Here is a 15,143-nt window from a genome sequence, read left to right as displayed (position 1 = left end):
TCCCCCCTTTTTACACATTGCGGCAGGCAGTCCCCCCTTTTTACACATTGCGGCAGGCAATCCCCCCTTTTTACACATTGCTGCAGGCAGTCCCCCCTTTTTACACATTGCTGCAGGCAGTCCCCCCTTTTTACACATTGCGGCAGGTATGCCCCCCTTTTTACACATTGCGGCAGGTAGTCCCCCCTTTTTACACAGTGCAGCAGGTAGTCCCCCCTTTTTACACAGTGCGGCAGGTAGTCCCCCATTTTTACACATTGCGGCAGGCAGGCACAAGAAAGAAGGAAAGAAGGAAAGAAAGAAGGAAAGAAGGAAAGAAGGAAAGAAAGAAAGAAAGAAAGAAAGAAAGAAAGAAGAATTATACTTACCCTCTCGCTGGCTCAGGCTCCTCGGTGCAGCGTCAGAGACGATTCCCGGGCTGGAGAGAAGGAGGAGGAGGGAGGCTGAGAAGGGAGCCGCAGCAGCGCTGTGTTACTGGTGGAGGCGCTGCTGCTGCTGCCCCTCTGCTTCCCTATAGGCTGTTCTCGGAAGACAGCCTATAGGGAAGCAGAGGGGCAGCAGCAGCAGCGCCTCCACCAGTAACAAAGCGCTGCTGCGGCTCCCTTCTCAGCCTCCCTCCTCCTCCTTCCCCCGTCTGTAGTACCGCTGCTCCTCTCCTCTCCTCTCTTCGCCGGGCGGCTGTGCGCTGCGGGCAGCGGTTGCCCGCAGCGCACAGCGGCATGTAATGAGTCAGTTTGACTCATTACATGCTTGGGCCCCTGGACAGAGGCGGGCCCCAGTGCAGTGCACTGCCTGCACTGCCGGTAGTTCCGCCTCTGGCCGGCTGTCAGAATACCGACAGCCCCTTTCAAAAGCACCATAACCTTCCCCTGCCCCCTGCCCTATCTCTCCCTTGTGTGGGCCTAACCCTAACCCTCCCAGGTGGTGCCTAACCCTAACCCTCCATTCCCCGCTGCGTAAACCTAACCCTCCCCGCTTGGTGCCTAAGCCTAACCTACCTTTCTATGTGAAACCCTAAATCTAACCCTCCCTCCCGATTACCAAACCCTAACCTTCCCGTTCCTGCACCCTAACCCTGACTACCTCTTCTAATACCTAAACCTAAACTCCCCCCATCCCCACGTGGCAGGACGCGAGCGTGTCCCATTGAAATCTGGATTCCTGCTGTCGGTATGATGATGCCGGGATCCCGATTCATGCCAGCATTCTGACGCAGAGATTCTGTTGTTGGTCGGGATTCCGGTGTAGGTATTTTGGACGCCGGGATCCCGTCAGGTGGCATTTTAACTGGATCTTTCTGCATCCTCAGTAGCGGATCTTGGTACGGGCACACTGGATTTTTGCCCGGGGCTCCGCCTCCCGGAAGGCAAGATCCGCTACTGGTGGTGCCCCCCGGTGCTGAGCAGTGCTGTGCTTTCACTGCTGTGCGGTGCGCGATGACGTCATCGGCACATAGACGCTAGGGGACATAATTGACCTCTAGTGTCTATGCTGTGCTATGGGAGAGACATCATGATGTCTCTCCCATAGATTCGAGGAGTGGCGCCGGCGGACGGAGACGGAGGTCAGCAGCGGTCGGGAATCAGGAGCGGGAATGGTGAGTATTAATTAATTTATTTTTATTTTATTTTTTGTAAGCGGCACAACTATACTGGGGGCACAAACGGGGGCACAACTCTACTGGGGACAATACTACTGGGGGCACAACTCTACTAGGGGCACAACTTTACAGGTGGCATAACTGACCACGCCCCTTTACGAAGCCACACCCCTATTTTCGCCCGGGGCACCACAAGGCCTAGAACCGTCCCTGTGTATCCTATACCTTGTGGGGAAACTGGTTCTATACATTAGGTCAGTGGTTCCCAAATTTTTTAAAATCACTGCGCCCCAGAGTATTAGAAATTCTTTCACAGCACCCCTGGGCCAGAAGTTGATTATTGAGCAATTCAGAAAAAAAATATTAAGTTAAGAGAATTGTGTTTCTATGTCATCCTTATGTTCAGTTATGAGGTGAGGGACAGGATTCACTTCTGTTTGTCCACATATTTTGTGATTGGAAGCCACCAGCACTGGTTTTGTCTATTACATTGACAGAAATAAATTTGAATTGGTCCTGGACCACCAATCCAGGGCACCCCTGCAAGTGTCACTAATGCCACTGCATCAGTAGTATTCTGTAGTGAATGAAAATTAAATGATTTCAGCAGTGCCTCCTGCTTGTGGTCTGTGCACACTGTCTGTCTGTGGCTGCTTCTCCCTCCAGGCCAGAGGTAATAGCCTGCAGTGTGAGGGAGGAGGCGCCATTCTGGCAAGATAGTCATATAGTCACTAGTTTAAAATGGCAGTTAGTAGATGTTACATTTGGCCCGCCATCTTCAATACCCTCCTCCTTCTCATTATGGGGTCTATTTACTAAGCCCTGGATGGAGATAAAGTCGCTGGAGTTAAAGTACCAGCCAATCGGCTCCTGTCATTTTTCAAACACAGCCTGTGGCATGGCAGATAGGAGCTGATTGGCTGATACTTTATCTCCAGCGACTTTATCTCCAGCCAAGGATTAGTAAATAGTCCCCTATGTCCTGACACTCCCTCCCATATAATAAGTAGGCTTTTTGTGGGGAGTGTGTATGTATTTGGGGAAGGTAGGTGTTTGTGTCGTGTCCCCCCCTCCTCCCCCCCCAGTTCTGTTCAGTAGCACTTAACTGTGGTGAAGGTCATTGTATGCTTCTTATGTACTACTTTGTTCACATTTATCCTGACATGATTACTGCCAGAGGTGTATCTGGCAAAGCAAGGGATTGGTGCCCCTCCATATTTGACACAAGAAAGGTGTGTGTGCCGAAAAAGTCACATGGTCTTATGGGTAAGGGGTGTTTCCACACAATAGTAGCCCCCAATTCAAATTATGCCACACAGTAGTGTCCCTTATTTACGTTACACTACACAGTAATACACCTTATACACATTATGCCCACAGTAGTAGTGCCCATTACACATTATGCCCACACAGTAGTATTGCCCCTTACACATTATGCCAATACTACATATAACACTACACACCTGTCCTCCTGTGCAAGTTCGGATCTCGGCAGACAAAGAGCTCTCCCACAAACCCCTGTGAGCTCTGTATGATGGGAGGAACCTCTGGCGCTTGTCTGTGGGTGCTGGATGCTCCTCCTCCATCTGCTTCATGATTCTCCAGTCCCCATACAGAGAAGGAGTCGGGTGCGCTGCTAGTGACCTGGCAGGCAGTAGGGTGTTGCATGGTGGCGGGTGGGCATAGCAGGTGCTTCACGCACCACTCTGGCCATGGATGGCACCACCGGATGGCGCACCCCTACTTGGCCGGCACCCCTGGCGAGTGCCATCCTGGCCAAGGGATAGGGATGCCCCTGATTACTGCTTAGTAACAGACGCAGCATTTGTGAATTAAACAAATTTCTGTTCTAATTTTTCAGGTGTTTGATTTCTGTCTAACTGAGGAGGAAATGAAACAAATTGGAGCCCTTAACAAGAACTGGAGATATATTATTCCGCATATGCCGGTAATATTCTATATGGGAAACCGAACCCCTATACTGCAATTTATAAGGATGTTAGAGGTCGTATAAAGACATACTGTATACATGTTGCAGGAATCCTGTGTGACTTCTAGTATCTGTAACATATTACATTAGGGGGAGGAGGGGCGTTTTAAGAGAGGAGGGGGCCCATGTGCAGGCTCTGGGTGGGCTTCCTCCTCTCCACGACACCATAGGCTTCGGCATTGTTCAGGTCTCCAGAAACATGGCGCCTGCCATGGTCCAGAAACTAATTACCTATTGCACATACGCAGCAGCCATTTTGGAAGCAATTTTTGCTGCACCAATTTGCTGGACTCCAGAAAGGTAAGTATTAAAACAACATGGGTGCAGTGTGTGCGGTGTGGGCCCACCTGGACTGCATACATTTCACCCATGATAGAAATGGCAGATGTTGTAAAAATGGTTTTATACAGATATGATTATGGGAGGTTTTGTTTATATGGTGCTAAACCATGAAAAAAAGTGCATTCCAGTAATGGGTATGAATAGAGGGTCAGTGGAAAATGCTGGCCAATAATGTAATATATCAACACATTTTTACTATCTTGCCTTAACCCCCACTCCCCCCCCCCCCCCCCCCCTTACCTGGTAACCGTACCATGGGGTATATTTACTATTCGATTTTTATTTTCTAAGGATTTGGAATTCGATCTCCATTTGATCTTCATTCGATTTTGACTAAAGAAATTTACTAAAGTCAATATTAAATGTCAAATCGATTCTAAAATAGAATTCAACTCATGTCCCACTCAAAATTGAATTTCTGAAAAACATCTGTTTTCCCATAGTTGGATATAAGATCCCCTCATTTACTAAAACTCGATTTGCAAATCAATTTGAAATCGAACTTCAAATCCCCAAATGATTGAATCATGTTAGACATTCGATTTGTGCTTCTAAACACCATTCTATTGGTAGGAAATTTATTGTGATGACTTTTAAAGTACCCAAAAGCATGTGGAGCATTATGGTTATGTTATTTTGTGCACCTACCTGCAGTATGCAAATCACCACTTGAATGAGATAACCCTGAAGAATCAATCAGAGCACCATCAGCAGCTTCATGAGTTGAATAATACACATTTTTAATACAAATTGGCATCAAACCTAGTCCATGAATGTGCAATAGAATGCAGCATAGCACAAAATCTGACAATTTTGTCGGATGATATAAAGAGTGTTGTAACTGGCTATCCTGGTTCATCCCATGATGCCTACATCCTCAGCAATTCATCCGTGTCTGCAAAAATTCTACTGGGGCAAATTCCAAAGGGATGGTTGTTGTGTTAGATACCAGTATGTGCTAATAAAACAGCTCAGCAACACTGGGTGTATCCTACTGTATTGTTGTAATATGTTCCTCTTCCATCCAAAAAGGTTATTTAGGCTATGGCTGTTGCTCCTGGCTTCTGACTCCTATGTCAGATACACAAACTCCTGCTGAGCATAATTATAATAAGGCACATATAGCCACCCAATCCTTGTCAGAATCCACCTTTGGCCAATTAAAAACAAGTTTGTTAATTCGGGAGGCATATTAGTATATATTTTGGCAAAACGATCCAATATTGTACTATGCTGCAATCTATTACATAATCGCACATTAAATAAACCACTCCCCCAGATTATGCAATGAACAGGGAGCATGCAGATGTTTTATTACCAACAACGGACTATGGGCCTAATTCATACCTGATCGCAGCAGCAAAATTGTTCTGTAATGGGCAAAACCATGTGCACTGCATGGGGGGACAGATGTAACTTGCAGAGAAAGTACACTTGTGGGCTCGCCACAGGTTCTATACCCACTCTGTGGGTGTCGAGGACACCCACGAGTGGGAATAGCTCCTGTGCGGTGGGTTTCCAGCTGTTGGCATTGTCGGCTGTCGGGTTTCCAGTGTCGGTATCCTGACCGCCGGGATCACGACAGTTACCAAATTAACTGCATCCCAGGACATTGGCTGCGTGCCTTGCAGTGGGAATTTGAACTGGATTGATACAGCAATCACAGCTTTTTCTCATTAAAAAGTTTAGTTGTGCTTCATCTGCGGCTTTGGAGGAAGTCCAGCATCCCTAGTACACTGTGAGTGCTGTTTTGCGGTGTCAAACAAACTGCAGAACTTTCAACCCCCCTCCATTTTGCCTGATCTCACAAAGGACTCTCAGATTCTTTTTCGCAGTCCTGTGGGGATGTGCTAAAAAATCAGCGAGTCCAGCAGTACTGTATTAGTGCCTCATTGAAGTCGCTGGTAATTGGATTGACTTCTATGTTTATGAGGACATATCTAGATATAATGCACTAGGGCATACCACATACATGCATGATATAGTCTGCTCCCATTTCACAAAGTCTAAAATGGATTAAATCAGATCTAGTGAGGAGAGCGTAAGATATAGCTAGGAGAGCGTGGGACCTCACAGGACTGAGGTCATTGGTTCAATCCCTGATGAAGATTGTATATGTGTGGAGTTTGTATGTTTCTCCATGCTTGTGTGGGTTTTACATGTAACATATGACCTCCCCTGCAGCTAGCAGCCAGAGGATTCACTAATAAGGCCCTGGTGTGGAGAGATCACGTGACCGATGCTGCAGCCGACAGTCATGGTCAGATAGCAGACGCAGCTGCCGCCGCATAAAGCACTGGACCACCAGGGCTATTTTAGCATTGTATGTGGAGGAGCTCTGCAACACTCTGTGACAGAGCGCCATGGAGGGGCACATGGCACCCCTGCCACCCTGCTCAATCTGGCACTGTACCTTCCCTGGGATCTTTACCCATGCCCTCAGTGCACCCAGTCTTATTGTATCCAGAGGATACTCCAGCACCAGCTCAGCAACACTGGGTGTATCCTACAGCTTTATCAATAAATCCAGCGCTACTGCTTGTGTGGCTGCAGCTTTATCCATTCACCCAGCCTGCTGATAATGTGACTGCAGCTTTATCCATTCACCCAGTGCTGCTTCTAATGTTGCTGCAGCTTTATCCATTCACCCAGCGCTGCTGCTAATGTGACTGCAGCTTTATCCCTTCACACAGCGCTGCTTCTAATGTGGCTGCAGCTTTATCCATTCACCCAGCGCTGCTTCTAATGTGGCTGCAGCTTTATCCATTCACCCAGCGCTGCTGCAAATGTGGCTGCAGCTTTACCCATTCCCCTGGCACTGCTTCTAATGTGGCTGCAGCTTTATCTATTCACCCAGCACTGCTTCTAATGTTGCTGCAGCTTTAGCCATTCACCCAGTACTGCTGCTAATGTGGCTGCAGCTTTATCCATTCCCCCCAGCGCTGCTTCTAATGTTGCTGCAGCTTTATCCATTCCCCCAGCACTGCTTCTAATGTTGCTGCAGCTTTATCCATTCCCCCGGCACTGCTTCTAATGTGTCTGCAACTTTAGCCATTCACCCAGCGCTGCTTCTAATGTGGCTGCAGCTTTATCCATTCACCCAGCGCTACTGCTAATGTGGCTGCAACTTTAGCCATTCACCCAGCACTGCTTCTAATGTTGCTGCAGCTTTATCCATTCCCCCAGCGCTGCTTCTAATGTGGCTGCAGCTTTATACATTCCCCCAGCGCTGCTTCTGATGTTGCTGCAGCTTTATCCATCCCCCCGGCGCTGCTTCTAATGTTGCTGCAGCTTTATCCATTCCCCCGGCGCTGCTTCTAATGTGGCTGCAACTTTAGCCATTCACCCAGCGCTGCTGCTAATGTGGCTGCAGCTTTATCCATTCACCCAGCGCTGCTTCTAATGTGGCTGCAGCTTTATCCATTCACCCAGCGCTGCTGCTAATGTGGCTGTAGCTTTATCCCTTCACACAGCGCTGCTGCTAATGTGGCTGCAGCTTTATCCATTCCCCCAGCACTGCTTCTAATGTTGCTGCAGCTTTATCCATTCACTCAGCGCTGCTTCTAATGTGGCTGCAGCTTTATCCATTCACTCAGCGCTGCTTCTAATGTGGCTGCAGCTTTATCCATTTACCAGAGCTGCTGCTAATGTGGCTGCAGCTTTATCCCTTCACACAGCGCTGCTGCTAATGTGACTGCAGCTTTATCCCTTCACACAGCGCTGCTGCTAATGTGGCTGCAACTTTAGCCATTCACCCAGCGCTGCTGCTAATGTAGCTGCAGCTTTATCCATTCACCCAGCGCTGCTGCTAATGTTGCTGCAGCTTTATCCATTCACCCAGCGCTGCTTCTAATGTGGCTGCAGCTTTATCCATTCCCCCAGCGCTGCTTCTAATGTTGCTGCAGCTTTATCCATTCCCCCGGCGCTGCTTCTAATGTTGCTGCAGCTTTATCCATTCCCCCGGCGCTGCTTCTAATTTGGCTGCAACTTTAGCCATTCACCCAGCGCTGCTTCTAATGTGGCTGCAACTTTACCCATTATCCTATACAAAGGATAGTGGCATTTCAGTTAATTTGGTGCCCCGCACTCACCAGTGCTACCAGTTTGCAGTCATCAGCCATTACATTGTTACATGTAATGATGGTGACCGTTGGCTGCTAGGCTTTGATGAGAGGGATATGCTTTGGACAGTAGCATCATGCAGAGCGAAAATACATAATACCCACTAAACACTGAGGGACACTGCAGGGTAAGGAACCAGTTTTGGAAGATTCAACAGTAAGGAGGACCTGCACATGAGGTAGAGGGTTGGAGCAGAAACTGGAGGTGATGACACGGATAGAGGACGCTGGTGAGAGAGGGGGCCAGTGGGGAGAGGTAGGTGGCTTTAGTGAAGCGTCTAGTAAGCAGTAGATGCAGGCTTTGCCACAAAGTTCTGTTATATAAGTTTCCAGGATGACTACACAGTGATGGTATTCTAACATACATTAGGTCCCAGATAATGTAAAACCATTGCAGGAGCATATTCTTCTTTCTCTTGCCCAGGTTGGATAATCCTGTCTACACATTTTGAGTTGAAGATATGGAATGGGATTATCCCTGATCATATGGGAGCCTTAGCATTGCCGTCTGGTCAGCAGGTCACCCCACACATGACAACGGTTGACCAGACACTCTGGTCCAAATCTGATCACTTTGGGCGCACTTGCTGTATGGTGCCTAGACCACTCGGCCTGTGCACACTCCGTTAATAAGATAACAAAAGCACTTCTAAATGTATCTCTGCAGTTCCCATATGTATCACAAGGGAATTGTAGTCCATTCTCAAACAACCCGCTCATGTCATTGTCATATCAGACAAGCCTATCAAATTCCAGACCCACCCACATAACCTTCAGTGCTTCCCTATCTAATTACATCCTGTCTGTACAGTACACATAACATCACATATCTTGTCTTTCTTGACTCTCACACCCTCCTGACCCTTGGCCAACATTGCTGGGTGATCATATCATACAACCCATTAAGAACCTAGCAATCTGGGGGACCATTATGTAACAGGTAGCATCTATCCTTGTGTATCATTGCCTATTTCCCTATAGAGTGTAAGCTTGCGAGCAGGGCCTTCCTACCTCTATGTCTGTCTGCTTTTACCCAATTTTGTTCTATAACTGTTCTAATTGTAAATCGCAACGGAATATGCTGCGCTATATAAGAAACTGTTAATAAATAATAAATATCTTGTGGTAGTTGGAGCCATGGCAAATAATAAATATTACACATTCTATCCATTTAATTCCTTTTTCTATTTACAGGTGGGTGGAAAGGCCGTTCCAGTGGACGCCAGCCACCCCATGTATCCATTTAATGATCCATACTGAGATTATTCCGAAGCTGAGCGGTCCTGAGACGCCCCATGTGATCTCTGCTACAGCCTCTGTGTATTCCTATGCAGCCTGCCCACGCCTAGACGCAGTCACCGCTTTGTGTATCTGTACCGTGTAACTATCGCAGCTCCTCATTTCCGGACCAGGACCCGGTATCCAGACTATGCAATAAATGACCCTGTTTCCAAAGTCGTTTTCTGGCTGCAGTTCTTTCATAAAATAATAAGGCATTATAATGGAAAATTGGGGTTATTTATGTAACCCCGCTCCTTTGTCTGTCTGCAGTTATATGCACATGAGTCCACCTTACACCTACAAAAGGGCCGCTTAATCACCATCTGCATCTGAGGATATGGGTCGGATGTGATAAAATCGATCCAATCCACATTGCGATAATTGACTACATCGCACGTCCCTGTGATGCCTCTCCGCAGCATTATATGGGTATTTTTCGTAAAAAATACCCCGAGTATATGCTGCGTAAGCACCGCTGCTGCTGGGTCAACCCCCCCTTCCCTTGTCGTGACAGCTGTGTAAGAATACAGGATCCGCGGCTATAGCTGGCATAATTATCACAGGGCTCACTGCTGTGTTTTTTTACTTTTTCTTTTAGTAAATCGGTTAGATTGCATTTCCCATTATAAGTATGGGAAATGCGATCTTGCTTACTATAAATAGTGAATAAAAAGGATTTGAGCAACCTTTTTCATATTCTTTTAGTAAAAAAATGTTAATAAATACGCCCCAACATGATGCTGCCTCTTCTTTCTGATTAGAGCTTGGACACTTGTAAAAGCTCCTCAGAGATCTGTCTGCTAGTAACCAATAATGGGATGTGAACACAGGCCCTCATTCCGAGTTGATTGCACGTAGCAACTTTTTGCTGCTGGTGCGATCAACTAATCTCCGCCTATGGGGGAGTGTATTTTAGCATAGCAGGGCTGCGAACGCTTGTGCAGCCCTGCTATGCTAAAAAAGTTTCACACAAAACAAGACCAGCCCTGCAGCTACTTACCCAGTGCGATTGATCCAGCGATGATGGTCACGGCTTTGACATCAGACATCCGCCCTCCGTTCGCCTGGACACGCCTGCGTTTTTCTTACCACTCCCCGAAAACGGCTTCAAACGGTCAGCTGGTGCCCCGGAACGCCTTCCTGCTGTCAATCTTCTTGCGGTCGCCGCTGCAACTGCTTTCTTTGCTGTCAGCGTCATTGCGCACGCGCATTCTAGACCCGATCGCACCGCTACGAAAAAGTGCAGTGTTCGATCGGGTCGGAATGAGGGCTAAAGAGAAGCACTTTGCACAAGGGCTCATACATGTGTGTAAGATCATTAGTGTCATTTGCACACACAAAGGACTATATAATTTCTCCTGTGCTATCACCAACGTCTGAGCCTTAATGAAGCGTTATGTTATCATTAGATGTATATTGCATTAGCTCTGTCTAGACTTGTCACACATATCAGCATATTGGGGCTAATTCACACCTGATCGCTGCTGTGTGTTTTTGCACAGCGGGCGATCAGGTCTGAACTGCGCATGTACATGCCAGAGATGCGATCGGCATCTCAGCCCAGCGATCGCCTCTGCCTGATTGACAGGCAGAGGCATACGCTGGGCAGGAGGGGGTGGGCCAGCGGTATTTGGCTGCCGTTTTGGGGACGCGGTCCGGACAACGCAGGCGTGCCCGGACCGTGCAGGGTGCAGGCCACGGTGGCTGCATGACATCACATGCAGCCGCTGCGACCTGGGTCGTGGCAAAAAGGGGTGGTCTTCTGTATGCCGACTGACGGGATCGGATCCCGACAGCCGGCATACCGACACTTATTCTCCCTCGTGGGGGTCCATGACCCCCCTGGAGGGAGAATAAAATAGTGTGGCGCGCGTAGCGCGCCACCGTGCCCGTAGCGTGGCGAGCGCAGCGAGCCCGCAAGGGGCTCATTTGCGCTCACCACACTGTCGGTAAGCCGGTGGTCGGGCTCCCGGCGCCGGTATGCTGGTCGCCGGGAGCCTGACCGCCGGCATATCGTAGTGAACCCGGCAAAAAGTTGCCTACCAGTGCAGCAATGCTGTGCAGGTAGGGACTTACTCGCCGGGTGAGATAGCATTGCCGCCGTGTGATGCTATCGCACCCGAGCAGCAGGGGGAGGGAGGGCAAGACATGCCGGGCGGACTAGCCCTGTGCTGGGCATCCCCCCGCATGTCAGGGTGGCTGATCGTAGCTGTGCAAAAGCTACGATCGGGTCTGAATAGGGAGGCCAATCCCGGGGCATTTTTTCAATTCCGGGATTCGGGATTGAAAAATGCTTAATCCAGGGATCCCGGGATTGCAGTAGGGATCAGTGTAGAGAGCAGGGAGAGTATATGTGGAGGGTAGCAAGGGAGGGTGGATGTAGGGAGCATGTAAGGAGCAGGAAGGGAGGGTGGGTGTAGGAAGCATGTAAGGAGCAGGAAGGGAGGGTGGGTGTAGGGAGCATGTAAGGAGGAGGAAGGGAGGGTGGGTGTAGGAAGCATGTAAGGAGGAGGAAGGGAGGGTGGGTGTAGGAAGCATGTAAGGAGCAGGAAGGGAGGGTGGGTGTAGGAAGCATGTAAGGAGCAGGAAGGGAGGGTGGGTGTAGGACGCATGTAAGGAGGAGGAAGGGAGGGTGGGTGTAGGAAGCATGTAAGGAGGAGGAAGGGAGGGTGGGCGTAGGAAGCATGTAAGGAGGAGGAAGGGAGGGTGGGTGTAGGAAGCATGTAAGGAGCAGGAAGGGAGGGTGGGTGTAGGGAGCATGTAAGGAGGAGGAAGGGAGGGTGGGTGTAGGAAGCATGTAAGGATGAGGAAGGGAGGGTGGGTGTAGGAAGCATGTAAGGAGGAGGAAGGGAGGGTGGGTGTAGGAAGCATGTAAGGAGCAGGAAGGGAGGGTGGGTGTAGACTGCATATAAGGAGCAGGAAGGGAGGGTGGGTGTAGGGAGCATGTAAGGAGCAGGAAGGGAGGGTGGGTGTAGGGAGCATGTAAGGAGGAGGAAGGGAGGGTGGGTGTAGGAAGCATGTAAGGAGGAGGAAGGGAGGGTGGGTGTAGGAAGCATGTAAGGAGCAGGAAGGGAGGGTGGGTGTAGACTGCATGTAAGGAGCAGGAAGGGAGGGTGGGTGTAGGGAGCATGTAAGGAGCAGGAAGGGAGGGTGGGTGTAGGGAGCATGTAAGGAGGAGGAAGGGAGGGTGGGTGTAGGGAGCATGTAAGGAGGAGGAAGGGAGGGTGGGTGTAGGAAGCATGTAAGGAGGAGGAAGGGAGGGTGGGTGTAGGAAGCATGTAAGGAGCAGGAAGGGAGGGTGGGTGTAGGGAGCATGTAAGGAGGTGGAAGGGAGGGTGGGTGTAGGAAGCATGTAAGGATGAGGAAGGGAGGGTGGATGTAGGGAGCATGTAAGGAGCAGGAAGGGAGGGTGGGTGTAGGAAGCATGTAAGGAGCAGGAAGGGAGGGTGGGTGTAGGAAGCATGTAAGGAGCAGGAAGGGAGGGTGGGTGTAGGAAGCATGTAAGGAGCAGGAAGGGAGGGTGGGTGTAGGGAGCATGTAAGGAGGAGGAAGGGAGGGTGTGTGTAGGAAGCATGTAAGGATGAGGAAGGGAGGGTGGGTGTAGGAAGCATGCAAGGAGGAGGAAGGGAGGGTGGGTGTAGGAAGCATGTAAGGAGCAGGAAGGGAGGGTGGGTGTAGACTGCATGTATGGAGCAGGAAGGGAGGGTGGGTGTAGGGAGCATGTAAGGAGCAGGAAGGGAGGGTGGGTGTAGGAAGCATGTAAGGAGGAGGAAGGGAGGGTGGGTGTAGGGAGCATGTAAGGAGGAGGAAGGGAGGGTGGGTGTAGGGAGCATGTAAGGAGGAGGAAGGGAGGGTGGGTGTAGGAGGCATGTAAGGAGCAGGAAGGGAGGGTGGGTGTAGGGAGCATGTAAGGAGCAGGAAGGGAGGGTGGGTGTAGGGAGCATGTAAGGAGGAGGAAGGGAGGGTGGGTGTAGGGAGCATGTAAGGAGGAGGAAGGGAGGGTGGGTGTAGGGAGCATGTAAGGAGGAGGAAGGGAGGGTGGGTGTAAGGAGCATGCAAGGAGGAGGAAGGGAGGGTGGGTGTAGGGAGCATGTAAGGAGGAGGAAGGGAGGGTGGGTGTACGGAGCATGTAAGGAGGAGGAAGGGAGGGTGGGTGTAGGGAGCATGTAAGGAGGAGGAAGGGAGGGTGGGTGTAGGGAGCATGTAAGGAGGAGGAAGGGAGGGTGGGTGTACGGAGCATGTAAGGAGGAGGAAGGGAGGGTGGGTGTAGGGAGCATGTAAGGAGGAGGAAGGGAGGGTGGGTGTAGGGAGCAGGGAGGATGTCTGGAGTAGAGAGGGAGGATGTCTGGAGCAGTGAGGGAGTGTGGGTATAGGTAGCAATATCACTTACTAATTAGGCGGGCCGCGGGCAGCAGCTATGGACACACACACACACTGACCGCGCTGGCGGCATTTCAAATGTAGCGCTGGCCGCCAGCCAGACAGAACTGGCAGTCTGGCAGCCAATCAGGAGCCGCGGCTGCTGCCGCTTCCCTGATTGGCTGCCGGTCTGCCAGCTCTGATTGGTTGGCGGCCGGCGCCAGGGCCGAAACTACGTGTGTGCCAAGTGGGCTTGGCACACAGCGCAGTTGCCCTGAGGGCGCACGGCCAGCGGCATGTAATGAGTCAAATTGACTCATTACATGCCTCTGAAGTCTGCGCCGTGCGCCGCCGCCGCGCTGTGGAGGAGAGCTACAGCGCCGGGCAGGTGAGAAGGAGGAGGGAGGGAGGACTGGAGCTGCAGCAGCGCTATTTCATTGGTAGTAAGCGCTGCTGCAGCATCCCCCTCTCCTTCCGTATTGGCTGCCCGGCGCTGCTGTGGATGCTGGGATGCGGTTCCTCCATACACTGCTCAAAAAAATAAAGGGAACACTAAAATAACACATCCTAGATCTGAATGAAAAAAATATTCTTATGAAATACTTTGTTCTTTACATAGTTGAATGTGCTGACAACAAAATCCCACAAAAATTATCAATGGAAATTTATTAACCCATGGAGGTCTGGATTTGGAGTCACACACAAAATTAAAGTTAAAAAACACACTACAGGCTGATCCAACTTTGATGTAATGTCCTTAAAACAAGTCAAAATGAGGCTCAGTAGTGTATGTGGCCTCCACGTGCCTGTATGACCTTCCTATAACACCTGGGCATGCTCCTGATGAGGTGGCGGATGGTCTCCTGAGGGATCTCCTCCCAGACCTGGACTAAAGCATCCGCCAACTCCTGGACAGTCTGTGGTGCAACGTGGCGTTGGTGGATGGAGCGAGACATGATGTCCCAGATGTGCTCAATTGGATTCAGGTCTGGGGAACGGGCGGGCCAGTCCATAGCATCAATGCCTTTGTCTTGCAGGAACTGCTGACACACTCCAGCCACATGAGGTCTAGCATTGTCTTGCATTAGGAGGAACCCAGGGCCAACCGCACCAGCATATGGTCTCACAAGGGGTCTGAGGATCTCATCTCGGTACCTAATTGTTATGATCCAGACACTCAGGTCAGGGGAGATCTTATACTGTGAGACCTGAGTACCAGGATGTAATGCTGGAAAGGGGAAACGGAATGGGAATAGCCCCTGGCGCCCTACCTCCGTTGTCTTACCCGTGCTGTCAGTTCACTCTTGCGAGACTATGGTTTCTTGGGCCCATGGCAGCCGGGTTTGAAGAGCGGATTACGTCTGCCCAACTCCGATGCCCCCTCAGGTCTTAAGGAGAGACAAAGTGTGAACCGAGGCAGTGTAATAACAAGGGGCCCTCTAACTAAACA

The 15,143-nt window shown here is 50.1% G+C and overlaps 1 protein-coding gene across 1 annotated transcript in view; it reads left to right on the top strand.

The window, feature by feature from the left end:
• Positions 1-9,508, top strand: part of LOC134957453 (aldo-keto reductase family 1 member A1-like) — a 54,519-nt gene extending 45,011 nt beyond the window's left edge. The window contains exons 8-9 of the mRNA XM_063939396.1: positions 3,462-3,548; positions 9,248-9,508. Coding sequence (XP_063795466.1) covers positions 3,462-3,548; positions 9,248-9,313 — 153 coding nt within the window. The 3' untranslated portion in view covers positions 9,314-9,508. The remainder of the gene's footprint in view (positions 1-3,461; positions 3,549-9,247) is intronic.
• Positions 9,509-15,143: the final 5,635 nt, after the last annotated feature.

The sequence above is a fragment of the Pseudophryne corroboree genome, chromosome 9 (genome assembly GCF_028390025.1).
Source record: "Pseudophryne corroboree isolate aPseCor3 chromosome 9, aPseCor3.hap2, whole genome shotgun sequence".
Classification (NCBI taxonomy): domain Eukaryota; kingdom Metazoa; phylum Chordata; class Amphibia; order Anura; family Myobatrachidae; genus Pseudophryne; species Pseudophryne corroboree.
The sequence above is the reverse complement of the archived record's forward strand: the minus strand, read 5'-3'. Positions and strand labels throughout refer to the sequence as shown.